Source organism: Anomaloglossus baeobatrachus, chromosome 8 (genome assembly GCF_048569485.1).
Source record: "Anomaloglossus baeobatrachus isolate aAnoBae1 chromosome 8, aAnoBae1.hap1, whole genome shotgun sequence".
NCBI lineage: Eukaryota > Metazoa > Chordata > Amphibia > Anura > Aromobatidae > Anomaloglossus > Anomaloglossus baeobatrachus.
In genome coordinates, this window is record NC_134360.1 from 70524131 (window position 1) to 70551066 (window position 26936).

Consider the following 26936-nt stretch of genomic DNA (forward strand, 5'->3'; position numbering starts at 1 on the left):
CACGTGACACCTTACGTGGCCTGGACCCGCCACACACCAAAAGCACGCTCCACACCATCCTGCAGACCCAACGCCCATAAATCCAGACCGACCTCGTTGAGGTGCACACCATCACCCCTCCGAAATCGCCAATCAGCCGGCTCCAAATCCCTGTGCCGTACCACAATCCCACCATTCCTGGTCACAAACCTAGCCACTACCCTATTCACCTGGGCCCTGGCCTTATTAACCTTCTCCACCGACCGAGCCCCTCTCCATGCCAACCTGGTCACTATGTCAGACCATACGACCAGCAAACCAGGATACCGCTTCCACAACTGCAGTAAATCAATCTTTATGTCTCGGATCAAATCCCGCGACGCCCTGGCACCAAGATCATTACCCCCCACATGCAATACCAGCACATCCGGGGGCCGCTCAACTTTACAATGGAAACGAAATTCCGGGACCACCCTGCCCCACTCCATGCCCCGAACTCCGATCCATCGAACAGTCGCCTGCGCACGATCCAAACCCAGCTGTCGACCATTCGGGCGGACCTCCGCCCGACGGGCACCCCAAAATACGAAGGAGTGCCCCAAGATCCAGATCAGGCACTTCCCTATAACAAATAAAACAAAACGAAAATATCAAAACCAATAACAGCACAACCACCAACACATCAAAAAACACCCCTTTCCTCAAACCTTCCGCACGTAACCAAAGTCCCATGATGCTACAACAACTGCGGTCTCACATACCGCCGAAAACAAGAAGATTCCCATCTACCAATACGCTTTACCACCTCATCTCCAAGCCCCCAACGGGCTGCCTCCGTTGCTGCACCAATTCGGAATGAATGCGACCCGAAGTCCTCCGGGCGCTCCCCCGCGTTACGTAGACTTAGCCGCAGCACCGCCACAAACTGAAACCTCGACAAAAACGACCCATTCAAATGCCGCAACAACGGGCCAGGTAAGCCTCCCCTCACGGCCATAAATCTCTCGACTAAACGCACAGGGCACAATTCCTCTCCTGGAACCGCATATAACACCACCAATCTACCACGGCCCAGCTGATCCATTTTTGACCGGCGAATCCGGCACTCCACCTGACTACTGCTCACTTGCACGTCCTCAAACATCAAACCACCACCCGTCACCCTGGACGGGCTCACCAGCTCGCCTATCCGGAACGCCCCATAAAAAGCGAGACCGAAAGCCGTTGTAAATAGAACCGTCTCGTACACAGACTCACAAATGCCGCTCAGGCCACCCACCATCCGTCTCAACAAACCAAACGATACAGGGCGCCTCTTGTCCCTCTCCCGTACGCCACGGCGAAAGCCCCGCAAAGCCTGACGAACCCGAAAATCCTGTGAAACATCACGCTCCCCTCTCATTTTTAACCAAAATGCCACTGCCGACACCCGATGTGCCACAGCCGATGCCGATCGCCCGGCTGAAAAATCCGTACTCACCAATGACAACAAAGCCACCAAGTAATCCACGCTTTCCCCACCAAACATCAGACGCAACAACTCCTCCCATTCAGCCCACACCTTAGCATACCGGCACCAAGTCACCTCGGTCACCGAGTTCCGAATCAAGTCTGAGATCACCGCCTCACCAGATGCCACAAATCCTCGGGGCACTCCACTCCAACTTCGTCCGCCCACGGCAACAGCGCCCGAAACCTGCTGAACTGAAAACGAGACAAAGCATCAGCCACCTCGTTGTCAACACCCGGAACGTGCCTTGCCACTACCTGCACATTCAACTGCAGACATCTCAACACTAAATGCCGCAAATACACCACCACCGGCTCCGACTTAGCAGACAAGTTGTTAATCGCGTGCACCACCGCCTGGTTATCACAATGAAAACACACTTTCCTTCCGGCAAAGTGCGACCCCCATAGCTCCACTGCCACTACAATGGGGAATAGCTCTAACAGAGCCAAATTCCTAACCAAGCCGCTCTCCCGCCACGCCTGTGGCCACTGCCCGACACACCAATGACCTCTGAAGACAGCCCCAAACCCGGCCGACCCCGCCGCATCCGTAAACAGCTGCAACGCCCCGTTAGACGCCACCCTCTCCATCACCAGCGTCCGGCCGTTGAAATGCTGCAAAAATTGATCCCATACTTCCAAATCGTCCCTGATCGCCTTTGTGATCCGCACAAAATGCGCCGGCAACCGTACCCCGGCCGTCGCCGTCGCCAAACGCCTCGCAAACACTCTCCCCATTGGCACAATTCTGCAAGCAAAATTCAATTTTCCAAGCAAAGACTGCACCGCCTTAAGCCGCACCTTCTTCGCCGCTTTTACCCCTGACACTGCGGACCTCAAATCACGGACCTTCTCCGCCGGCAACCTGCATTCCATAGCAATGGTGTCAATTTCAATTCCCAGAAAACACATCACCGGCGCCGGGCCTTCCGTCTTATCCGGCGCCAAAGGAATCCCGAAACTGGCCGCAACTTTTTGCAACGCAAATAGCAAACCCGCACAAACCATCGAACCCGCCGGCCCGACACACAGGAAATCATCCAAGTAATGAATGATGGACGTAAGCCCGGACACGTCCCGAACCACCCACTCAACAAACGAACTAAATGCCTCAAAGGACGAACACGAAATGGAACAGCCCATTGGCAAACAACGATCAACATAATAACTGCCATCCCACCAGCAACCCAACAAATGCTGACTATCTGGATGAACCGGTAACAACCGAAACGCTGCTTCCACATCCGCCTTTGCCATCAATGCACCCCGCCCCGCCGCCCTAACCAGGGCCAACGCCTTATCGAACGACACATAATATACCGCCGACAACTCCGGCGCAATGCCATCATTCACCGATAACCCTTCCGGGTAAGACAAATGATGAATCAGCCGAAATTTATTCCGCTCCTTCTTTGGTACCACCCCCAACGGTGACACCACCAAATTCCCGCACGGCGGGGCGACATAAGGGCCGCCCATCCTGCCCAAAGCCACCTCCCTTTCCAGCTTCTCATCCACCACTTCCGGGTGATCCCGAGCGGAACGCAAATTACGATACGGCGGAACCGATGCATTAACAACCGACGGAATATGAAAACCATCCGAAAAACCAGAACTTAACAACGCCGCCGCCTCCTTGTCCGGATACCTATTTAAAAACGGAACCATCACTTCTACCTTCACCGGCGTCGTCCCTCTTACCAGCCCCATCACCAGCCTTTCCTTTTCCTTTTTTAAAACATTTGGACAAGCTATGTCCCCCCCCACATCCGGAGCATTCATGCTTAAAACGGCACGCCGCTCCAAACCTGCACTGCCCTTCATTGTACTGCCAACACAAACCTTTCTTGAAACTTGCCGGGGACCCGGCCCCCCCCGAACCCCCGGCGCCCCCCCGAAAGGGCTGAGCCGGTGCCGACATCAATCGCATCCATAAGGAAATATCCTTATGGTCCCAACGCATATCTGGCCGCAATGCCTTCCGCTGCCTAAATTGCTCGTCGTAGCGCAGCCACGCCAGTCCGCCATAAACTCGATAAGCCTCCCCTATCGCATCCATGTAGCCGAACAAAGCCGAACAATGCTCCGGCTCCTTCTCCCCGACCACGCTCGCCAAAATCGCAAATGCTTGTAGCCAGTTGGCAAAAGTCCGAGGAATAAGCCTATAACGGCGCTTTTCCTCCTCGTCCTTCTCCTTTTTGGAATCACTCGGCTTAACCCTATCCAAATTAAATTTCTCCAGGGGAAGCAGAGAAAATATCTCCACATATTCCCCTTTCCAAATTTTTTCCCGCACCTCCTTCTTTAAATGGGCCCCCAGCGGGCCCTCAAAACAAACATAAACTTCGCTTTTAGCCCTATCATCTAAGCGCACCACCTCATCCTCCTTCTCCTTTTCCTTCTCCTTTTCCTTCTCCTTTCCCCCCCCCGTCTCACTCCCCCCTTCGCCCCCCCCTCTACTCGCACCCGCTCCGTCACCCCCCGTCGCCGCCGAGGCCCCTAAACCGGCTGCACCCACCCACGCCGCCACCGGCGCCTGGGCCCCCTCCCCCCCCGCTCCCGAAGCCGCCGCCAGCCCCTGCAACAGCCCCAACAATTGACTCCACACTGCGAAACCAGCGGGCGCTGCCGTAGCCGCAGCCGCCCCCCCCCCGAAGCCCCCCGCCAGCGCAGCCCCTGCCGCCTCCGCGGCCGTCTCACCCGACCGCCGCTCGGCGTCTCCCGAGACCGCCGCCTCGCTGTCCTCCGTCTGTCGTCCATCCGACTCCTCCGAACCGAAAGCCTCTTCCCCCTCCTCGCCGCTGGCCTCATCTTCCATCCGACATCCGGGGGGCGCCGCCGCAGCACCCCCCCCACCACGGCCGCCAGACAGGGCCGCCGCGTGGGCAGAGTCATCCCCGCTCCATCTCTTGCCCCGGGGTGACAACCCAGGAGACCGTCCTGTCCCCCGCGCCGGCACCCCGGGCCTCGACCTCTTGCGCCCGCCCCCCTGCCGACTGCAAGGGGCCTCTGGGCGCGGACGACCAGACGCCCGGCTCCGGATCTCAGCCGTCGTCGCCTCTGGCCCTCCTGGGCTATTGCAGGCCTCCATCCGCCGAGTCCTCCCGCTCCCACGGGAGACTGCCACATCCGGGGGCTGCACAGCGGTACTGAGTGACCCGGCGGTTGCCGCAGGGCTCCCGCCGTCACTCCTTCTCTCAGCCGCACCGGGGTCAGGCACCGCAGACCCCCCCCCGGCGCCGGACCTACCGCCACGTGCAGCCCCGCGGTCCCCCCGCCGACTGCAGGGGGATCTGCTGGCCTCTCTCCTGCGCCGAGCGCGCTCCCGGCCTGGAGCCGCTGCAGTCTCAGTAACTCCAGCCCGGAGGCCGGGACCGGAAGCAGGCCCCGTGCTGGCCACTCCCACCTCCCGACCGCCGCGGCTGGAACGAAGATTCCTCCCGCCGGCCTCTGCAGCAGCCAGACGCTGCTGCTGCGCTGCACTCTGCGGAGGGTCCCTGGAGGGGCTCTTACATCTCCTCCTCGCCCCCCCCGCGCCCGGGGAATACCTGCGGGGGGGCCGCGACTGGCGCCCGCCGCTGCTGGGGGGACGAGGGGCAAGCGCCGACGGGTTAACCCCGGCAGCCCTGATGTGGGTCTGCACTGCCAGGGGCCCGTGCGCTGCGACCGCTGCCTGAATCAGACGCTGGAGCTCCTGAAGATCTGCCATGGAGGTGCACGTGCAGATCGTTCAGCGTCCGGAAACAGAAGAGGAGGTAACTCCTTCCTCTCCCAGCTAACCCTTTCCCTGCTCCTCCTCTTCCTCCCCGGCTAAAACCATCCCCCAAAGCCATATTAGGCATATACCACTGTCCCTATTAACCCATCACTCCCTACCTCCCCCTTGGTCATGTCGCCCCTCCCCCCAAGTGGGTCCGTGGCTTTCTGTCCCGCTCTACTGTACCTGGAACCTGCACCCAGCTAGCAGCATAGCATATACAATTGAGATAACACAAAGCACATGGCATAAACAGTACATGGGCAAGTCCACCCTTTACACTATTATTACTTGATATCAGAAAGGCCTCTGTCTCGTGAATATATCTATTTGCAATTTTAGAGAAGTGGCATTTCCCTAGCCAATTTCTCTGTTGAATTTATGCTCTATATAGCAGCTCCTCAGCTTATGGCCATTGCAATGGCTCCTCTTTAAAGCCTTCCTTATCAAAAGGCTACTCGTCAAGGGTGTCACTTGCCCCCATTACTATTCCTCCTTGTAATTGAACCACTTGCAATTCACCTCCGCTTAAACTCAGACATTGGATAATGTCTGGATAATACGTCAATTCCGCACATGTTCGCAGATGACATTCTGCTGTGTTTAACTGCCCCACACACCTCTCTGCCAGTCCCACTCCATTCCATTAAGTGATTCAAACAAATTTCTGGCCTACAAATTAATCAGACAAAATTTCACACTATGAATATCTCAATCCCATACATCACCATTGAAAATTTTACAAGACTTTCCCTTTCAGTGGAGTAAAAACCACCTGAACTACTTAGATGCGCAATGGACAGCCAATATTTGTTACATAGTTACTTAGGTTGAAAAAAGACCTAGGTCCATCTAGTTCAACCTTCCTCCACCAATTCTACATTTGGTCACTAAGTCATTTATAACCAACAATGTTTTGTGTACTGTATAATCACCAGCAGCGTATAGCCTGGTGATTACATGGTGGCATGGGCCCCCTGACAGTATGTTTATAGGTGTTTCAAGTTTAAGTTGTGGCATTCAGCGGTGCCAAATTCAGTATGGGGAATGAAGGGTTAATTCCCTTCATGTGGTAACACGAGCAGGCTGCTGTGATTGGTCAGCCTGCTGCGTGGTGGTAATGGAAGTTGTTATGATGGGAATTTATGGGGTTAATCTGCCCCCTGTGAGTAACGCGAGCAGGCTGTGTGATTGGTCAGCCTGCTGCGCGCCAATTTTAAAGTCTGTCATTGGTGGACAGAGGTAAATATGCAGGAGACTTGCCTTTATAAGGAGTCAGCTGTGAGCCAGCTGTGTCAGTTTCCAGCTGTGAAGAAAGAAGAATCCAGATGGAGTCCCTCCTGGAGAAGATGATGGCTCGGGTCGGCGCAGCGGACGGCGAGGAGTGGCTGAAGAGGTGCCTGGCGCCGGTGAACGAAGCCGCCGAAGTGGTCCTGGATCCAGCTCCGGATCCCGCCGGCGTTCCTGCGCGGAGGGAAGAGCTTCTGCGGCCCGGAGATGGAGAAGATGTCCGGAGATCCCTGCGGATGAAGAGGAAGAAGAGCGACGTCGACTCACCGCCTGCATCCTGTTCCCAGCGGTCCGGCGGAGGGAGGAAGAGGTCGGCATCTGCTCGCGGTCGGCGCGGCGCGGAGAGGAAGGCGTCGGAGACATCGCGAGAGGCGGGAGTTCCAGCGAGAGGAGGGACCGGAGCATCGCGAGACCGCTCAAGAAGCCGACGGGATTTGGCCGCGTCATCAGGACGCGACTCCCAGAATGCCTGGCGGGCGATTATTCCGGAAGTCGCCGCCAGAGGTTCCGCTCCGGCTGCTGTGGCCGGTCACAGCAGAGATCCTGGGTCGCTTACAGGCCTGTACGCGCCGCCGGCCCCATTGCAAAAGAGCTCAGCTGGGGCTTTGGCGGCGGCGACGCAGGCCTGGAGCTCGACTGAAGAATCTGAAGAGGACGTCGCGGCAACATCCGTTCAACGCGATGGAAGGACCCTGGAGCGAGGACATGGTGAGAGCCCCCTTGCTGGAGCACCCAATGTTAGGGATAACGGTAAAGGACATTGTCATTAGGACTCTGTCTGAGCTACTTGGGGGGCCATGTAGTGCTTCCCCAGGCACCTGCTGCTGAAGTTTCTATTCAGGACAGGTTCCCTGGGGTGGCGGAACCTCATTTAAAGGAAGCACTGACATGTGATGTTTCCCCTTTGGGTTTTCATCTCAGTGCTTCCACTAAGGAAAAGATTTGGAGACAGGCGTATGTAGATATCTTTTCTCTTTTACCGGTTGCTAGGGAGCTGCAGCATAAAGTGGAGAAACCTGATGGAAAACAAGAGGTTGAGTCAGAGTGAAGGAAAAATTTAAATCATTTTATTCATGGTTGCAGGCTTTCTCCATTTATGCTGCAGTTCTTGGGGAAAAGTTTCCTAAATTTTGTTGTGGTTTGTTTCAACACCAAGATTGTATTCTGGAGGCTTATCGTAGTTTCGGTGGCTTAGCGTGGCTGAATTACGATGAGTCTTTCAGGCAGAAGTTGGCGGTTCACCCTGCTGTCAAGTGGGGTGTTAAAGATGTCGGGTTATGGCTGAATTTAATGCTGCCTCAGTAACAGAACCCTCACAGACAGCAGGTGGATGTCAATTCAAAAAGGGGGGGTGTGCTTTGCATTCGATGAGTCCTCATGCAAGTGGCAGGGTAACTGTCGCTTTCGACATGGGTGCTCGTTTTGTGGCGGGGCTCACCCCTTGCTTAAATGTTTTAAAAAGCATGGTCAGTCCACGGTACAGCCATCTGGTGTTAGGGAGCAGTTTTTCATAGGCTCAGACTCCAGTGAGCCTGGAAGGAATGCTCCCGTGGCTAGACCGTTTTCCAGACAGGCCGAAGGCAGCTCTGGTTCGTAGTGGGTTTCAGGCAGGTTTTCCTGTACCTTCTTTTGAAGGTATAGGTTGTAATGTAACTAAGAATTTACAATCAGTTGATAGCCATAAGGAGGTAGTCAGGTCACATATTGAAAAAGAACGGTTGTTGGGCAGGGTGTCTGGTCCTTTTGAATTTCCTCCGTTTACAAATCTTAGGATATCACCTTTGGGGGTTGTCCCCAAGAAGGAGGTTAATTCTTTTAGGATCATACATCCCCTGTCTTATCCAACAGGTAGCTCACTGAATGATGCTATTGATCCTAATGCATCTTCGGTGAGTTACACATCTTTTGATGAGGCAGTGGATTTTGTTACGGAAGTTTGGCCCGGTTTGTTCCTGGCCAAATCAGATATTCAGTCTGCCTTCCGGCTTCTGCCAATTAACCCCTTGGGTTTTAATTCTTTGGGTTTTTGTTTTGAGGGTTCTTTTTATTTTGACAGGTGCCTCCCTATGGGGTTTTCTTTATCATGTTATTATTTTGAGTCATTTTCCACGTTTTTGCATTGGGCAGTTCAAGAGGGGTTTTTCAGAGGGGGGTATGTTCCATTTTTTGGACGATTTCTTATTTGTTGGTAGGTCAGGACGTTGTTTGCAATTACTAAATAAATTTTTTGGGTTTGATGAAGTTTTTTGGGGTTCCGTTAGCTCATGATAAAACAGTTTCCCCTTGTACAGAGCTCGAGTTTTTAGGGATTGTTTTGGATTTGCAAAAAATGGAATTGAGACTCCCTGGCCAGAAGATTATGAAGTTAAAAGGCTGTATTGCGAGTTTTTTGTAGTGAAGAAAAAGTGTACCCTGCGAGAGCTCCAATCTCTGCTGGGTGGTTTGAACTTTGCATTAAGAATTTTGCCAATGGGGAGAGTGTTTTCAAGACGTTTGTATGATGCAACTAAGGGTGTTAGGTGTTCAGGTTCACACATTAGAATTTCGTGTGAGATGAGGAAGGATTTAAGAATTTGGTATGAATTTTTAGAAAGTTTCAACGGGATTAGCTGCGTTCAACAGGATTTTATGTTGTCTCAGGATCTCCTTTGGTTTACAGGGGTGTCTAAGGAAGTGGGGTTCGGTACGATTTTTCGTACACACTGGTGCTTTTCTTCATGGCCTTCATCTTGGTTGTCTGAAGGTTTGCTGGAGAAGCAGGTGTTATTGGAGCTTTTTCCGGTTTTTGTTTCAGTGCATATTTGGGGTAAGGAACTAGCGAATAAGAGGATTATACTCATATCACATTGTCAAGGTTTGGTTTTTGCTTTGAACACCTTGGTGGTGAAGTGTAGGTTTCTAGGTGGTATATTGCGAAAATTGGTCCTTTTGTGTTTGAGGTGGAATATTTGGTTGAAGGCTCGTTTTGCTTCTGAATGCACTAATGCTTCCGTTTTTTACCTCTCTTCTCAGCGGTTAGAGGAATTCAGGGAGAGTTCAGGAAAGATGGACCCCCTTTTGAATGCATGCCCGTCCCAGCTATGGGAGGCAATTTTTGGATTAGTAGCAGCTTCCATTAAAAATTCTATTGCACCAAGGACATGGAAAGCATACTCGGCTGCTTGGTTGGCTTGGAATCAATTTTGTGATTCCAGGAATCTGTTTCCCCACAAGTGTGATGTGTCTACAGCACTTGGTTTTTTGAATTTTTATGTTGGTTTAGGTTATCGTTATACCTTTTTGTATAAAACATTTTGTGGAATCTCTTTTTTCTTAAAATTATATGGTGAGGAGTCTCTATTAAGCTTATTTGCGGTTCGGCAGGCACTAAAGGGTTGTAAAAAAGGTTGTGTGGTGCCTGATCGCCGCAGGCCTATATCCGTGAATCTATTAGAAAGGTTATGGTTTATGTTGAGTGAAGTTTGTTTTAATAATTTTGAGTTATGTTTATTTCGTGCTGCTTTTGTGATTTGTTTCTTCGCAGCACTCAAGATAAGTGAGTTGTTGTCACATAGTCGGGTTTATATAGGAAGGATGTTAATGTATCTGACTCTGGTGCTGTGTTATTTATTAGTAGGTCAAAATTGGACCACCTTGGTAAAGGGTGTTCTGTGAAGTTGCGCCCTTTACGGGGTTCATGTATATGCCCCGTCACCAATTTATGTCAATGGCTTACTGTACGGGGGGATACCCCGGGTTTGTTGTTTTTACATGTAGATGGTTCTCCTGCCACTAAGTTTCATTTTAATGCAATATTAAAAAATGTATGGTTAAGTTGCAGCTAGATAGCTCCAACTTCTCATCACATTCTTTTCGGATCGGGGCGGCAACCGAGGCGGCAAGAGCTGGCCTCAAAGGAAAAAGAATTGGTAAAATTGGTAGATGGGCGTCAAAACGCTATCAGTTATATATACGCCCTAAGTTATTATAATTAATTTATTCTGTCTCTCTCCAATTCTAGGCCCAATGGTGATTTGGCTTGTAGGCCATTCGTTTATACACTGGGCGCAGAGGAGAGCGGCTTGTAGACGTTACACAGAGAACTTATCTTTTCAGTATGATCTGATAAATGTTTTTTGGTACGGTATAAGAGGGCTAAAATTTTCTAATTTAGTTGGCACCTTAAAAGGTATGCTGTTGACTCACCCGTATCCTGACCTTATTATTTTACACATTGGAGGGAATGACTTGGGTAAAATAAAGACATTGGACTTGTTATCTAATTTCCGCAGAGATTTTGCGCTCATAAAGAATCTTTTTCCTTATTCAGCATTGATTTTTTCTGAAATTGTACCGAGACTGGTCTGGAATGGCCAGCTTGCCTTTTTGGAAAAAATAAGGAAACGTGTCAATCGCGACATGGCAATATTTTTTGTTGGTTTGGGCGACTTCTCATATCGCCATAGTGATCTGGAAGGTTTTACGGTTGGCCTGTACAGGCAGATGGAGTACATCTCTCTGACGTTGGTCTGGACATTTTTAATGTGGGTATCCAGAATATGATAGAAAAATGGCTGCGGTGTTTGGGGGGGGCCTCGTATTGTTAATACTCGGCCGTTTGGGGAAAAATCGCCCAACTATGTTGGGTGGATTGTTGGTTTTATAAGTGGTTAATGGTACTTTATGGTGGTATTTATGGAATTTTATGGTTATTTAATTTTAATAATATGGTGAATTTAATTTATCAAGTTACCAATAATAAAACACCACGGCCATTTTTATCCAAATGTCATGTGTCTGAGTATTTATTCTTTATTAATGGTAAGTTAATTGGTTATAGTGGGCTTTATGCTACCATGTATAATCACCAGCAGCGTATAGCCTGGTGATTACATGGTGGCATGGGCCCCCTGACAGTATGTTTATAGGTGTTTCAAGTTTAAGTTGTGGCATTCAGCGGTGCCAAATTCAGTATGGGGAATGAAGGGTTAATTCCCTTCATGTGGTAACACGAGCAGGCTGCTGTGATTGGTCAGCCTGCTGCGTGGTGGTAATGGAAGTTGTTATGATGGGAATTTATGGGGTTAATCTGCCCCCTGTGAGTAACGCGAGCAGGCTGTGTGATTGGTCAGCCTGCTGCGCGCCAATTTTAAAGTCTGTCATTGGTGGACAGAGGTAAATATGCAGGAGACTTGCCTTTATAAGGAGTCAGCTGTGAGCCAGCTGTGTCAGTTTCCAGCTGTGAAGAAAGAAGAATCCCCCGCCCGCCCTCCCAGTGTAAAGTCATGGTTTTTAACTGTTTATTATTTTTTGTCGTGATGTTTTATTAGTTGGGGAAAAATCGCCCAACTATGTTGGGTGGATTGTTGGTTTTATAAGTGGTTAATGGTACTTTATGGTGGTATTTATGGAATTTTATGGTTATTTAATTTTAATAATATGGTGAATTTAATTTATCAAGTTACCAATAATAAAACACCACGGCCATTTTTATCCAAATGTCATGTGTCTGAGTATTTATTCTTTATTAATGGTAAGTTAATTGGTTATAGTGGCCTTTATGCTACCATGAGGAAATCATCCAGCCCTTTTTTAAAAGCTGTTATAGTGTCTGCCATTACTACTTCTTGTGGTAGTATATTCCACAGTCTGACCGCTCTAACTGTAAAGAACCCTTTCCTATTTAGCTGTCGGAATCGCTTTTCTTCCACTCGCAGTGAGTGCCCCCTGGTCCTTAGTATTGTCTTTGGAAGAAATAAGTCATGTGTCAGTCCTTTATATTGACCACACATGTATTTATACAGTCATGGCCAAAAGTTTTGAGAATGACACCAAAATTATATTTTCACATGATCTGTTGCCCTCTGGTTTTTAATTGTGTTTGTCTGATGTTTACATCACATACAGAAATATAATTGCAATCATATTATGAGTACCAAAAGGTTATATTGACAGTTAGAATGAGTTAATGCAGCAAGTCAGTATTTGCAGTGTTGACCCTTCTTCTTCAGGACCTCTGCAATTCTCCCTGGCATGCTCTCAATCAACTTCTAGACCAAATCCTGACTGATCGCTGTCCATTCTTGCATAAGCAATGCTTGCATTTTGCCAGAATTTGTTGATTTTTGTTTGTCCACCCGTCTCTTGATGATTGCCCACAAGTTCTCAATGGGATTAAGATCTGGGGAGTTTCCTGGCCTTGGACACAAAATCTCTATGTTTTGTTCCATGAGCCATTTAGTGATCACCTTTGCTTTATGGCAAGGTGCTCCATCATGCTGGTAAAGGCATTGTTGGGCGTCAAACTGCTCTTGGACAGTTGGGAGAAGTTGCTCTTGGAGGACATTCTGGTACCATTCTTTATTCATGGCTGTGTTTTTAGGCAAGACTGTGAGTGAGCCGATTCCCTTGGCTGAGAAGCAACCCCACACATGAATCGTTTCAGGATGCTTAACAGTTGGCATGAGACAAGACTGGTGGTAGCGCTCACCTCTTCTTCTCCTAATAAGCTGTTTTCCAGATGTCCCAAACAATCGAAAAGGGGATTCATCTGAGAAAATGACTTTACCCCAGTCCTCAGCAGTCCACTCCCTGTACCTTTTGCAGAATATCAGTCGGTCCCTGATGTTTTTTCTGGAGAGAAGTGGCTTCTTTGCTGCCCTCCTTGAAACCAGGCCTTGCTCAAGCAGTCTCCGTCTCACAGTGCGTGCAGAAGCACTCACACCAGCCTGCTGCCATTGCTGAGCTAGCTCGGCACTGCTGGTAGTCCGATCCCGCAGCTGAAACAGTTTTAAGATACGGTCCTGGCATTTGCTGGTCCTTCTTTGGCGCCCTGGAGCCTTTTTGGCAACAATGGAAGCTCTCTCCTTGAAGTTCTTGGTGATGCGATAGATTGTTGACTGAGGTGCAATCTTTGTAGCTGCAATACTCTTCCCTGTTAGGCCATTTTTGTGCAGAGCAATGATGGCTGCACGTGTTTCTTTAGAGATAACCATGGTTAACTGAAGAGAAACAATGTTACCAAGCACCAGCCTCCTTTTTAAAGTGTCCAGTGGTGTCATTCTTACTTAATAATGACTGATTGATCGCCAGCCCTGTCCTCATCAACACCCAAACCTGCGTTAATGGAACAATCACTAAAACAATGTTAGCTGCTCCTTTTAAGGCAGGAATGCAATGATGTTGAAATGTGTTTTGGGGGTTAAAGTTCATTTTCTTAGCCAATATTGACTTTGCAAGTAATTGCTGTTAAGCTGATCACTCTTTATGACATTCTGGAGTATATGCAAATTGCCATTAGAAAAACTTAAGCAGTAGACTTTGTAAAAATTAATATTTGTAGCATTCTCAAAACTTTTGGCCATGACTGTACATATAAATGAGATCTCCTCTGAGACGTCTTTTCTCTAAGCTAAACATATCTAACTTTTTCAACCTGTCATCATACGGGCGGCCTCCATTCGTTGTAGTAGTCTAGTTGCCCGCCTTTGAACTGACTCTATCTTTTGAATGTCCTTTTTAAAATGTGGAGCCCAAAACTGTATCCCATATTCCAGATGTGGCCTTACAAGTGATTTATAGAGGGGCAACAATAAGTTGGGATCACAACTAGTGATGAGCGAGTACTAAAAAGCTCGGGTGCTCGAAGCTCGGGCCGAGCCTCCCAAGATACTCGTGTACTCGGCCCGAGCACCGAGCCCAATGTTATCCTATGGGAGACCCGAGTATTTTTGTGAAATGACCCCCCGGCAGCATGGAGAAACCCTAAAAATGTCACAAAAGTCTCAGAAGAGTGCTCAAATGACATGGCATCAGCATGGGGAAGACCCCTTGAAGCATTTATCACTCAAAAGTCACAGATGTGAACAATTTTGTCCGAGTTTTACGCCATTTTTACGGACTCACCAGAAAACCTTCCAAAATGACACCAAAATGAATTTTCATGGCGGAAATGTTAAGGGCACATACCCAATAGTGAGATAGAGCTGGTGTATGTTACTTTTTGAGATTAATACATGAAAGATTTTACATGAAAACCTTGTGTGGCACTCCGATGTCCAAAACGCACGTTTTGTGCTTTTTACTAGCGATGTCGGTCATTTTTTTTTTTTTATTCTATCTCCCTCAGTCCGTCGGTCTGTCTCTCTCTGTCTTGTCTGTCCCCCTCTCACAGTCTGTCGGTCAGTTCCCCCCCCTCTCTCTTACTTACCGTTCCCCGATCACTGCCGCGGCGCTGCACAGCTGTTCAAACTCCGGTGGCTTTTCCTCTTTTGAAAAAGCTGGCCGCTCATTAATCAATCTCCTATTCCCTGCTGTCCTGCTTTTCGGCGCCTATGATTGGTTGCAGTGAGACACGCTCCCACACTGAGTGACAGCTGTCTCACTGCAACCAATCACAGCAGCCGGTGTGTGTATACTGTGCAGTGAAATAAATAATTAAATAATTAAAAAAAACGGCATGCGGTCCCCCCAATTTTAATACCAGCCAGATAAAGCCATACGGCTGAAGGCTGGTATTCTCAGGATGGGGAGCTCCACGTTATGGGGAGCCCCCCACCCTAACAATATCAGTCAGCAGCCGCCCAGAATTGCCGCATACATTAGATGCGACAGTTCTGGGGCTGTACCCGGCTCTTCCCGATTTACCCTGGTGCGTTGGCAAATCGGGGTAATAAGGAGTTAATGGCAGCCCATAGCTGCCACTAAATCCTAGATTAATCATGTCAGGCGTCTCCCCGAGATTCCTTCCATGATTAATCTGTAAATTACAGTTAAAAAACACACACACCCGAAAAATCCTTTATTAGAAATAAAAAACACTAACAAAGTCCCTCATTACCAATTTATTAACCCCGACAAACCCTCCATGTCCGGCGTACTCCACAGTCCTCCAGCGTCGCGTCCAGCTCTGCTGCATGGAAGTGACAGGAGCTGCAGAAGACACCGCCGCTCCGGTCACCTCCACGCAGCTAATGAGATGAGTAGCGCGATCAGCTGCTGTCACTGAGGTTACCTGGATCCAGCGGTGGATGCAGCGGTGGCCGCGGGTAACCTCAGTGACAGCTCAGCTGATCGCGCTACTCACCGCCGCTCCAGTCAGCTCCATGCACCAACTGAGGTGAGTAGAGCGATCAGCTGCTGTCACTGAGGTTAATCGCGGCACCGCTGGATCCAGCGGTGGCCGGGAGTTACCTGACTGACAGCAGCTGATCGCGCTATTCCCTTCATTAGCTGCGTGGAGGTGACCGGCGGCTTTTACTATTTTGAAAAAGCCGGCCGCTCATTAAACAATCTCCTATTCCCTGCTTTCCCCGCCCACCGGTGCCTATGATTGGTTGCAGTGAGACACGCCCCCACGCTGAGTGACAGGTGTCACACTGCACCCAATCACAGCAGCCGGTGGGCGTGTCTATACTGTGCAGTAAAATAAATTAATAAATAATTAAAAAAAAACGGCGTGCGGTCCCCCCCATTTTAATGCCAGCCAGATAAAGCCATACGGCTGAAGGCTGGTATTCTCAGGATGGGGAGCTCCACGTTATGGGGAGCCCCCCAGCCTAACAATATCAGTCAGCAGCCGCCCAGAATTGCCGCATACATTATATGCGACAGTTCTGGGGCTGTACCCGGCTCTTCCCGATTTGCCCTGGTGCTTTGGCAAATCGGGGTAATAAGGAGTTAATGGCAGCCCATAGCTGCCACTAAATCCTAGATTAATCATGTCAGGCGTCTATGAGACACCCTCCATGATTAATCTGTAAGTTACAGTAAATAAACACACACACCCGAAAAATCCTTTATTAGAAATAAAAAACACACACACATTCCCTGGTTCACCACTTTAATCAGCCCCAAAAAGCCCTCCATGTCCGGCGTCATCCAGGATGTTCCAGCGTCGCATCCTGCGCTGCTGCATAGAGGTGACCGGAGCTGCAGAAGACACCGCCGCTCCGGTCACTTCCACGCAGCAAATGAGGTGAGTAGCGCGATCAGCTGAGCTGTCACTGAGGTTACCCGCCGTCACTGGATCCAGTGACAGCGGGTAACCTCAGTGACAGCTCAGCTGATCGCACGGCTGTCTTCATTAGCTGCGTGGAGGTGACCGGAGCGGCGGTGTCTTCTGCAGCTCCTGTCACTTCCATGCAGCAGAGCTGGACGCGACGCCGGAGTCCGTGGAGTACGCCGGACATGGAGGGTTTGTCGGGGTTAATAAATTGGTAATGAGGGACTTTGTTAGTGTTTTTTATTTCTAATAAAGGATTTTTCGGGTGTGTGTGTTTTTTAACTGTAATTTACAGATTAATCATGGAAGGAATCTCGGGGAGACGCCTGACATGATTAATCTAGGATTTAGTTGCAGCTATGGGCTGCCATTAACTCCTTATTACCCCGATTTGCCAACGCACCAGGGTAAATCGGGAAGAGCCGGGTACAGTCCCAGAACTGTCGCATATAATGTATGCGGCAATTCTGGGCAGCTGTTGGCTGATATTGTTAGGGTGGGGGGCTCCCCATAACGTGGAGCTCCCCATCCTGAGAATACCAGCCTTCAGCCGTATGGCTTTATCTGGCTGGTTTTAAAAATGGGGGGAACCGCACGCCGTTTTTTTTAATTATTTAATAAATAATTAAAATTAATAATTACAATTAATAAATAATTAAAAAAAACGGCGTGCGGTTCCCCCCATTTTTAAAACCAGCCAGATAAAGCCATACGGCTGAAGGCTGGTATTCTCAGGATGGGGAGCTCCACGTTATGGGGAGCCCCCCACCCTAACAATATCAGCCAACAGCCGCCCAGAATTGCCGCATACATTATATGCGACAGTTCTGGGACTGTACCCGGCTCTTCCCGATTTGCCCTGGTGCGTTGGCAAATCGGGGTAATAAGGAGTTATTGGCAGCCCATAGCTGCCAATAAGTCCTAGATTAATCATGTCAGGCGTCTATGAGACACCCTCCATGATTAATCTGTAAGTTACAGTAAATAAACACACACACACCAGAAAAAATCCTTTATTAGAAATAAAAACACACACATATACCCTGGTTCACCACTTTAATCAGCCCGAAAAAGCCCTCCATGTCCGGCGTAATCCAGGATGATCCAGCGTCGCATCCAGCGCTGCTGCATGGAGGTGACCGGAGCCGCAGCACACACAGCCGCTCCGGTCACCTCCACACAGCAAATGAACACAGCCGCGCGATCAGCTGCTGTCACTGAGGTTACCCGCGGCCACCGGTGGATGCAGCGGTGACAGCGGGTAACCTCAGTGACAGCAGCTGATCGCGCGGCTGTGTTCATTTGCTGTGTGGAGGTGACCGGAGCGGCGGTGTCTGCTGCAGCTCCGGTCACCTCCATGCAGCAGCGCTGGATGCGACGCTGGATCATCCTGGATTACGCCGGACAAGGAGGGCTTTTTGGGGCTGATTAAAGTGGTGAACCAGGGAATGTGTGTGTGTTTTTTATTTCTAATAAAGGATTTTTTCTGGTGTGTGTGTGTTTATTTACTGTAACTTACAGATTAATCATGGAGGGTGTCTCATAGACGCATGACATGATTAATCTAGGACTTATTGGCAGCTATGGGCTTCCAATAACTCCTTATTACCCCGATTTGCCAACGCACTAGGGTAAATCGGGAAGAGCCGGGTACAGTCCCAGAACTGTCGCATATAATGTATGCGGCAATTCTGGCCAGCTGCTGACTGATATTGTTAGGGTGGGGGGCTCCCCATAACGTGGGGCTCCCCATCCTGAGAATACCAGCCTTCAGCTGTATGGCTTTATCTGGCTGGTATTAAAATTGGGGGGGGGACCGCACGCCGTTTTTTTAATTATTTATTTATTTATTTTACTGCACAGTATAGACACGCCCACCGGCTGCTGTGATTGGGTGCAGTGTGACACCTGTCACTCAGCGTGGGGGCGTGTCTCACTGCAACCAATCATAGGCGCCTGTGGGCGTGGAAAGCAGGGAATATGAGATGGCTGTGTACAGAGCACAGCGCGCCGGCCGGTATAAAGGCTCGGTCACGCTGTGCAGGCCGGCCAATCACTGCAATTCCACAACTAACAGGGCTGTGGCATTGCAGTGGTCTGCCAGCCAATCCCTGCATGAGGGCTGGCTCTCAAAAGAGCGCCAACATGCAGGGATGAAGACCACGAGTAAAGCACGAGTATTGCAAAATTACTCGGTACCCGCCGAGCAGCCCGAGTACAGTGATACTCGTGCGAGTACCGAGTAGTTACAAGCATGCTCGCTCATCACTAATCACAACATCTAATCTCTCTTTTTATACACCCTAAAATCTTGTTTGCTTTAGCAGCTGCTGCCTGACATTGAGTGCTGCTGCTCAGCTTATTTGTAATGAGAATACCCAAGTCCTTCTCCTGTTCTGTAGTCCCGAGTTTACTTCCATTTAATGTATACGCAGCTATAGGATTACTCCGTCCTAGGTGCATTACTTTACATTTATCAACATTAAATCTCATTTGCCAAGTATCTGCCCATTCTGACATCTTATCCAGATCTTTTTGTAATATTGTACTATCAAGGTCAGTTTTTAATATACTACATAGTTTGGTGTCATCAGCAAAGACTGACACATTACTATCAATCCCATCCACAAGGTCATTAATAAAGAGATTAAAAAGAATCAGTCCAAGCACAGATCCCTGCGGCACCCCACTGCTGACTATAGCCCATTTAGAGAATGTACCATTTATGACTACTCTTTGTTTCCTATCTTTTAGCCAATTCCTTACCCAGTTGCATATAGTTTCCCCTAGTCCTTGCTTCTGGAGCTTTAGTATAAGGCTATTATGTCGTACAGTATCAAATGCCTTTGCAAAGTCCAAATAAATCACATCAGCTGCATTACCAATATTCAGGTTTGCACTTACCCCCTCATAGAACCCCAACAGGTTGGTTAGACATGACTTATCTTTCATGAATCCATGCTGTTTGTCAGTTATCATATTATTTTCTGCAATATATTTTTGCATGTCATCCCTTAAAATGCCCTCAAAAATTTTGCATACTACTGATGTCAGGCTTACTAGATGGTAGTTGCCTGGATCTACCCTCTTACCTTTCTTAAATATCGGTACCACATCAGCAATCCTCCAATCCTGAGGCACCAACCCTGTTACAAGTGAGTCTAAGAAGATGAGATACAGCGGTCTGTCGATTACGGAGCTCAATTCCCTCAATATTCATGGATGAATGCCATCTGGCCCTGGAGATTTGTCAATATTTAATTTACTCAGACGTAGGCGTACTTCATCTTGTGTTAAAGTAATTATATCGGGTGGTGAACTTTGATTTTTCACTTGTTGAATGATTCCTGGTACAGTCAGTTCCTTGGTGAACACAGATGTGAAATGCCTATTTAATATCTCAGTCATTTGTTTGTCCTCTATAACTAACATGTTATTATATTTTAAGGGGCCAATACTATCTTTTGTTTTCCTTTTGGCATTAATGTATTTATAAAAGATTTTGGGATTTATATTAAGGTCATTGGCGATTTTTGTTTCAGTAGCTAGTTTTGCTTGTTTCATTTCTTTTTTACATTTCCTATTGATATCTTTTTACTTCTGAAATGCTATTTCTGTATTCTTAGCCTTTAAGATTTTAAACGCCCTTTGTTTTTGTTTTATTATATTTTGTACAGTCTTATTTATCCATAGTGGTTTCTTTTTATTCCTGGACATTTTGTTACCAGAGGGTATACATTTTTTAAAGGACTATAGTAGTATATTCTTAAACTTACCCCATTTATGTTCGGTATCCCCCAGTTACCATGACTTTGTCCCAATCTACACCTTTAAGCTCTTGCCTTAATTTGTTGAAATCAGAATATTGAATCCATGTTTTCCACAAACTACCCCCAAAACCTCCGTATATTGCGCTCCCTACTCCAAACTGTCATGCGGTGTCCAGCTTTGCATTCGCTGGGTGTCATGGTGGCGTCGGACTCTGTTCACACTGCAGAGTCGGACAAGTAGCCTGAGATCTTTTAGTTGTACAGCCTGTCATGGATGTCGGCTATGTTTTGCTTCACTGCTCTCCTGTACAGCAGGAGTTAATTTCTGCTGGTGGTTTCTAGAAGCTCAGGCTGCTAATGACCACTCACAGCCGTTTTCACCCTTTATAAGATTCTGGATCCTGTTGCTGGTTGCTGGATATAGCTTCAGCATTGTTCCTGCATATCGGTCCTTATTGAAGTGATCCAGAGCCTGGTGATCCGTTGTTTGCTGCGGAAATATCCCCGTTGTTAGTTTATTTCCTTCCTGTGTTAATTTCCCCCTGGGTTCGTATTGTCTCTCCCTTGTGTCTGTCTGCAGTGTGCATGAGTTTTGACTCTTTCCCCTGTCTATTTTATTTGTGGGGCCTCTCTTGGGTTGCGGGGAGAGGGGGGTGTAACAGGAGTTAGGGACATGCTGGGGGCCCAGACCTAGCTACTATCAAGCTTATCTCTGGGATAAGGGACAGCTTAGGGTCCTTAGTTTGAGAGTCAGCTTAGAGGTCCATCTTCTGTTACCCTGATTCCCTGTGACACAAACTTGGGGAAACCCCTCTACTGGTTGAGCCGCATACGGTTGCTTAAAATGACACTTCTCCCAAAATTACTCTACTTATTTTGTGTACTGCTAATCCCTGTTCCATCCTATTACCTAAGATTAACCCAATACTTAATTAACACCTGTGTGTGGAAAGCTGACCTTCCCAGAGTTAACAGAGCCAATCCATATCATCACTGCATGAAAGGAGGTCTGGGAATACCAAACACCACCAAGCAACCCAATTAGCTCATTTAACTCTACATCACATGTATACTGAACCTCCTCATGTAGGAGTTTTCTCTGTAAATAGGATCACATTCGGCCATGCAAGTCAAGGGGTCCGTGAAAAAAAAAAATCGGACCGCACTCGGATGACAGAATGGAGAAGATGAAGACATTTTTTTCAATCTTCTTCTCATCTGAGAAAATTGAATCCCACTCTGATCACGCTGATCAGCACTCTGATCACACTCTTTTCAGCACTCCGATCAGCATTCTGATCACACTCTTTTGAGCACTCTGATCAGCATTCTGATCACACTCTTTTCAGCACTCCGATCAGCATTCTGATCACACTCTTTTCAGCACCCTGATCACACACTGATCAGCACTCTGATCAGCACACTGATTACACTCTGATCAACACTCTTTTCATCACTCTGATCAGCACTCCGATTACACTCTTTTCAGCACTCTGATCACACTCTGATCACACACTGATCAGCACTCTGATCAGCACTCTGATCAGCACTCTGATCAGCACTCTGATCATAGTGTGATTAGCATAATCATACCAGTTTTCTTGAATGAGAGAGGACAGTCGTCTGACCCTAACAGTGCAAATCACTGAGCCAGTGTGCTACTCTAAGGAAAAGTTGCCAATATCCCATTTCTGGACAACTCCATTAAGGGCAAGTTTAGACTTTATCTGTAATAGGAGCTTTTATGTCACAGAGGGACGTGTGTACAGTTTATTTTTACATTAAAGACCCTTTTGTTAGAAAGTGTGTATAGTCTTTGCTGCCCTCTGGTGGTTACATGTCAATTTACAGAGACTCATCATTGCAGATGACCTGAATATAATGGCTGACAATCTGTGTATATTACAGCGCGTTTCGCAGTGTACTCAGGCTGTAGGGATCTGCGCTACGTTAACAACCACTATGGACTCTGTGATAGTGCCTGCCTATGCTATGGAGCTGTACTGTCCCATTCACTGGGCGCTATTTGGTGTATAAAAGAGTATGTATACCGGGCAATATATTGGTAAATCACATCAATGTGTTATGATATATAAACTCTACTATCATACATATATTCTGCGGTATTAATCTCTGTATGTAGCCACGTCATCTTTTTACCTGTGGTTGGGGGCAGCCTTCTACCTGAAGTAAAACATGATTCTGCCGGGAGACGGACACGTTCCTATAATATTCAACAAGTTTGTTGAGTGACTTGAATTTTTCTGACCATAAGCTGTAATTTCCTGACTTGTCTCTTATGACTTTGAAGTGTTGCACATCGGTCTCGTGCCTATGAAAAAAATGGAACAATGACAAATAGTGTAAAAACAATTGAATAGCTAATAATTCCTAAATAAGCCATTTCATAACTATAATGGGGGCAAGTGCACTTGGAGTCTAGAAAATCAGTCACAGAGGGAAATATCAATGTTTTCCATTTGCATGGATGACATCAGTTGGCGGCAGAATGACATCACTCTATTGCCTGTCCTGCGTCAGGCTGCAAACTGCATGAAAAAGTAGCAGAACCATGTTCTAAGTGACACAAAGAGCGGCACATATCCAGTCCTTACTGAAGCCCCTTAGTATTTTTACCCCATATGATACACCTGTCACAGTCCCCATAGAGTATGATACCCCCCACATGCAGTATGATACCCCCACAGTGAATTTGCATCCACAAGTACAGTATGATGACCCCAGTCACCCCACCACAGTATAATTTTCCCTACACACCTCACCACTCAGTATAATGCTCCCACAGCTCCCCTATACACAGTAATCAGAATCCCACAATGTCTGTCTGCTATTTCATCCTTTTTCTTTGCTCAATTTCTAAAACTGAACATGAGCAAAGCAAAATTCATTATCTTTCCTCCTCCTCACTCCACCCCCCCCCCAATTGAGCTATCCATCAAAGTCAATGGCTTCACACTTTCCCCAGTCCCACATGCTCGCTGGCTGGGAGTAACTCTAGACTCTGATCTCTCTTTCAAGTCACACATCCAAGCTCGCTTCACCTCCTGCCACCTCCAACTCAAAAAAATTTCCCACGAAGCTGTAAAATCACTAGTGCATGTCCTTATTGTCTTCCGCCTGGATTATTTCAACCTCCTGCTCTGTGGCCTCCCTTCTAACAGTCTCGCACCCCTACAATCTATTCTATACTATGCTGCCCGGCTAATCCACCTGTCCACCTGCTACTCCCCGACGTTTCCTCTCTGCCAATCCATTCACTGGTTCCACATTGCCCAAGAACTCCAGTTCAAAACCCTAACTATAACCTACAAAGCCATCCACAACCTGTCTCCTCCCTACATCTGTGACCTAGTCTCCCGGTACTTACCTGCTGTAACCTCCGAACCTCACAACATCTCCATCTCTACTCCCCTCTCATCTCCTCTTCCCACCATCGCATCCAAGATTTCTCCCGTGCCTCCCCCCTACTCTGGAATGCTCTGCCACAACATATCAGACTCTTGCCTACCTTGGAAAGCTTCAAAAGGAACCTGAAGACTCCACTCTTCTGACAAGCCTACAACCTGCCGTACCCCTCAGTCCACCATAGCACCAAACCACCATCTGTACCTTCACCTACTGTATCCTCAACCGTTCCCTGTAGACTGTGAGCTCTTGCAGGCAGGGATCTCTCTCTTCCTGTACCAGTCTGTGCCTTTTATTGTTTATCATTATACTACTTGTCCCTATTTTACATGTAAAATCCCTTTTTGTCCCTTTTTTACATGTAAAGCATCATGGAATAAATGGTGCTATAATAATAATAAATAATAATAATAATGATAATTATATTAATAATAATAATGGCCCACATAGACGCATGAAAGCAGAATAATGGCCACACAGCTCCACTATACACAATAATATGGCCCCATAGCCCCTATATACAGTATATTAGCCACCACAACCCACTCACTCAGTACAATGCCCTCCCAGCATCTGTGGCGCCCCAGGACCTGGTCGCCACAACAGCATTGCCCTTCCAAAGGGTTAATGCTGAGCCTGGAGGTAATGGGGAGGTCCATTGGCCAGCAAGTTTAACATCCACCGCAGTTCTCCCTCTGGCCAGCAGGGGGAGCTCTGAACCTGGAATTCCAGGGAGCCTTCCTCAAGTCTGACCTGAGGGAGGAAGTAGAGTGCAGTCTGTAGAGAGAAGTGATAGTGAGCAGACGCAGAGTGTGCTGTCCTGTGGATCTGGGGCCTAGAGCTAGAGCAGCTTGGCCCAGGGAAGCAGGAGTAGCAGAGAGGCAGCGAAGAGACTCGGACATCGGAGTCTGTGGCCACCAGGGCTTAAAATACTCCCTGGTAGCCGAATCCGAAGGGCAGGAGAGCTGCAAGCACCTGGCCCATAAACTTCCCGAAGGTACAGCTCCAGCATCAGGGCCCGGTGTGGACTCCAGCAGAGAAGCACCAGAGAGGGCCTGCGCAGCCTACTACAGAGGGAAAGGGACGTACCATCGGTCCCAGCAGCAAAGAGGGCCATTGCTGGATTCAGAGAAGCAGGGTCCTATCATAACAAAGAAAAGCACAGGAGTAGGCCTCATACTCAGCTGGCCAGAAAGATCACCCCAAGTACTTCCAGGCCGACCGGATCCCCATCACCACCTGTGACAGTCTCCCAGGACTGGACTGTTCCTAAAGTAAAAGAGGAAAAGGTAAAGAGACTGTTGTTTGTGCCTGGTTCTTTCATTGCCTGTCGGCCCTGCACCGTGTTAGCCACACAACACCATAGACTTTCACGAGCACTAACAGTGTTCCCGGGGTTCCGCTCCACCTGTGGGGAGCAGTACCACCATTGCTGCCATAACATCACCCCGGAGGCCTCACACAGCAGCGGCGGCTTAATAGCCGCAGACCACAGGTGGCGTCACGAAACATATACTTTAATTGCTCCCAAGTCACCAGCCCTATTACAACTGACACCCACCAGGGCCACGGAGTCGGACCCCGCCACCACTGACGTCCCCCGGACTAGTCCGGCCCGGCACCGGGTGTCCCATAGCCCTGGGGTGGGCGAGTCACATCCCTATAAAATAGTGTGATATTGGCTCTCATAGACCCTGCAGACCCCTATATGCATTAACACGAGAACTACTGAGGTAGTCATTTTGACTACTTTGCACCATGTATTTCTATATAGGTGTCACGAGTCCAGTAGTTCTAGTGTTAAGAGGCCCAGTAGCCTCTACATGTACTAACAAAGTAAAAAATAACAACTCACCTAGCCTTCAGACCCCTGGTGCGCTGCTCTGTTCATGCTGTATATGGACTGAGGCTCTGCAGAGAAGGTGCGATCTAGTAACGTCATTGTGCCTGCTGCATTGAGCCTCAGACGCACTAGCTAAACAGTAGAGGAGGGAGCCGTTGACTGTCTTCTCCATCTTTGTATTCACTGGTATCCGCTTCCTGAGAGCATACTAGTTTGGAGTACAGATGATGGCAGTGAAAGGGTCAGAACCTATGTACTCCTTTGTGCTTATCAGAACAATCTCCTGCAGCAGGATTATCCTCAGAGTAAGGCCTCATTCACATGTCTGATTTTTGCATATGAGCGCTGTCCATGTTTTTCATTCATACTAATGATAATCTATGGGGCTGTGCATGTGTCCGATATTTTTTCCTCGGACTGAGTGGTCAACATAAAAATTGGAGACATGTTCTAAGAGAAAAGCTAATAATAATAATAATGCCTATCATCTAGGTTCATCCATTCTGTAGATTTTGCAGAAAGACAAATCCGCAGCACTTTTGACCCATGTGGTATCTTAGAATTGATCATAGCTTGAAAAAAGTTTACACACCTGCATTTCCAATCATTACCACCAGATGTCTCTCTCTTACAGTAAATCAAATTGATCGGTAAAAATAATTTTATTTTTACTCCAGCATTATCATTATTCATCCTTCATGAGCACAGCCCTGTGATGCATCATGACCCTGTCTCGTTCTATGAACCAGAATCGGAGATTGATCTGGCAAGGTCACTAGCTTAGGAAGTATGAGAGTGTTCATTAACACCTACAGGGCATTACCAATATATGATGCTTTCTAATGCTTTACCAAGCACTCAACTGAACTGTATAGTAATTCTTATTCACTTTGCTTTAAATGTCTGAATCCTATGAGTCAGACCAAAGACCTGCTAATATCCATCGGGACTGGCCTCGAAAGATATCAGGAATTGGCATCTCAAATAGTGTGGCTCTCACTAACACAATGTGCGCATTTAATAAAATATTCAGGCTTACACCTGCTGTTTATTCCAAAGCAGCATAAAAATATATATTACAAGTGAAAAAAATGTATAGGTATATAAATGCCCTGGAAGTATATATTATATATAGCAGGGACGTCAAACTCAAATACACAGACGGCCAAAGTTAAAAACTTGGACAAAATCATGGGCCAATCTAGTCGCTGGTCCCACATAAATAAAGAATGTACGTCTGGAACATCATGGTGTGAACAAGGTGCAAGACTCAAAAATATACAATGTACATTCTTTAATTAGTATGCATTTTCTGTCTGAGAACCCTGCCTTACCCATAGCCATTAGGAATAACGTTTGGAACACCATTCTAAGTCT

The 26936-nt window shown here is 47.9% G+C and overlaps 1 protein-coding gene across 2 annotated transcripts in view; it reads right to left on the reverse strand.

Annotated features, from left to right (window-relative positions):
* GRAP2 (GRB2 related adaptor protein 2) overlaps window positions 1–26936 on the reverse strand; it is a 303601-nt gene that overhangs the window by 11789 nt on the left and 264876 nt on the right. For both annotated transcript variants that reach the window (XM_075320845.1, XM_075320846.1), the window contains exon 5: window positions 22451–22622. In XM_075320845.1, the coding sequence (XP_075176960.1) occupies window positions 22451–22622 (172 nt within the window). The remainder of the gene's footprint in view (window positions 1–22450; window positions 22623–26936) is intronic.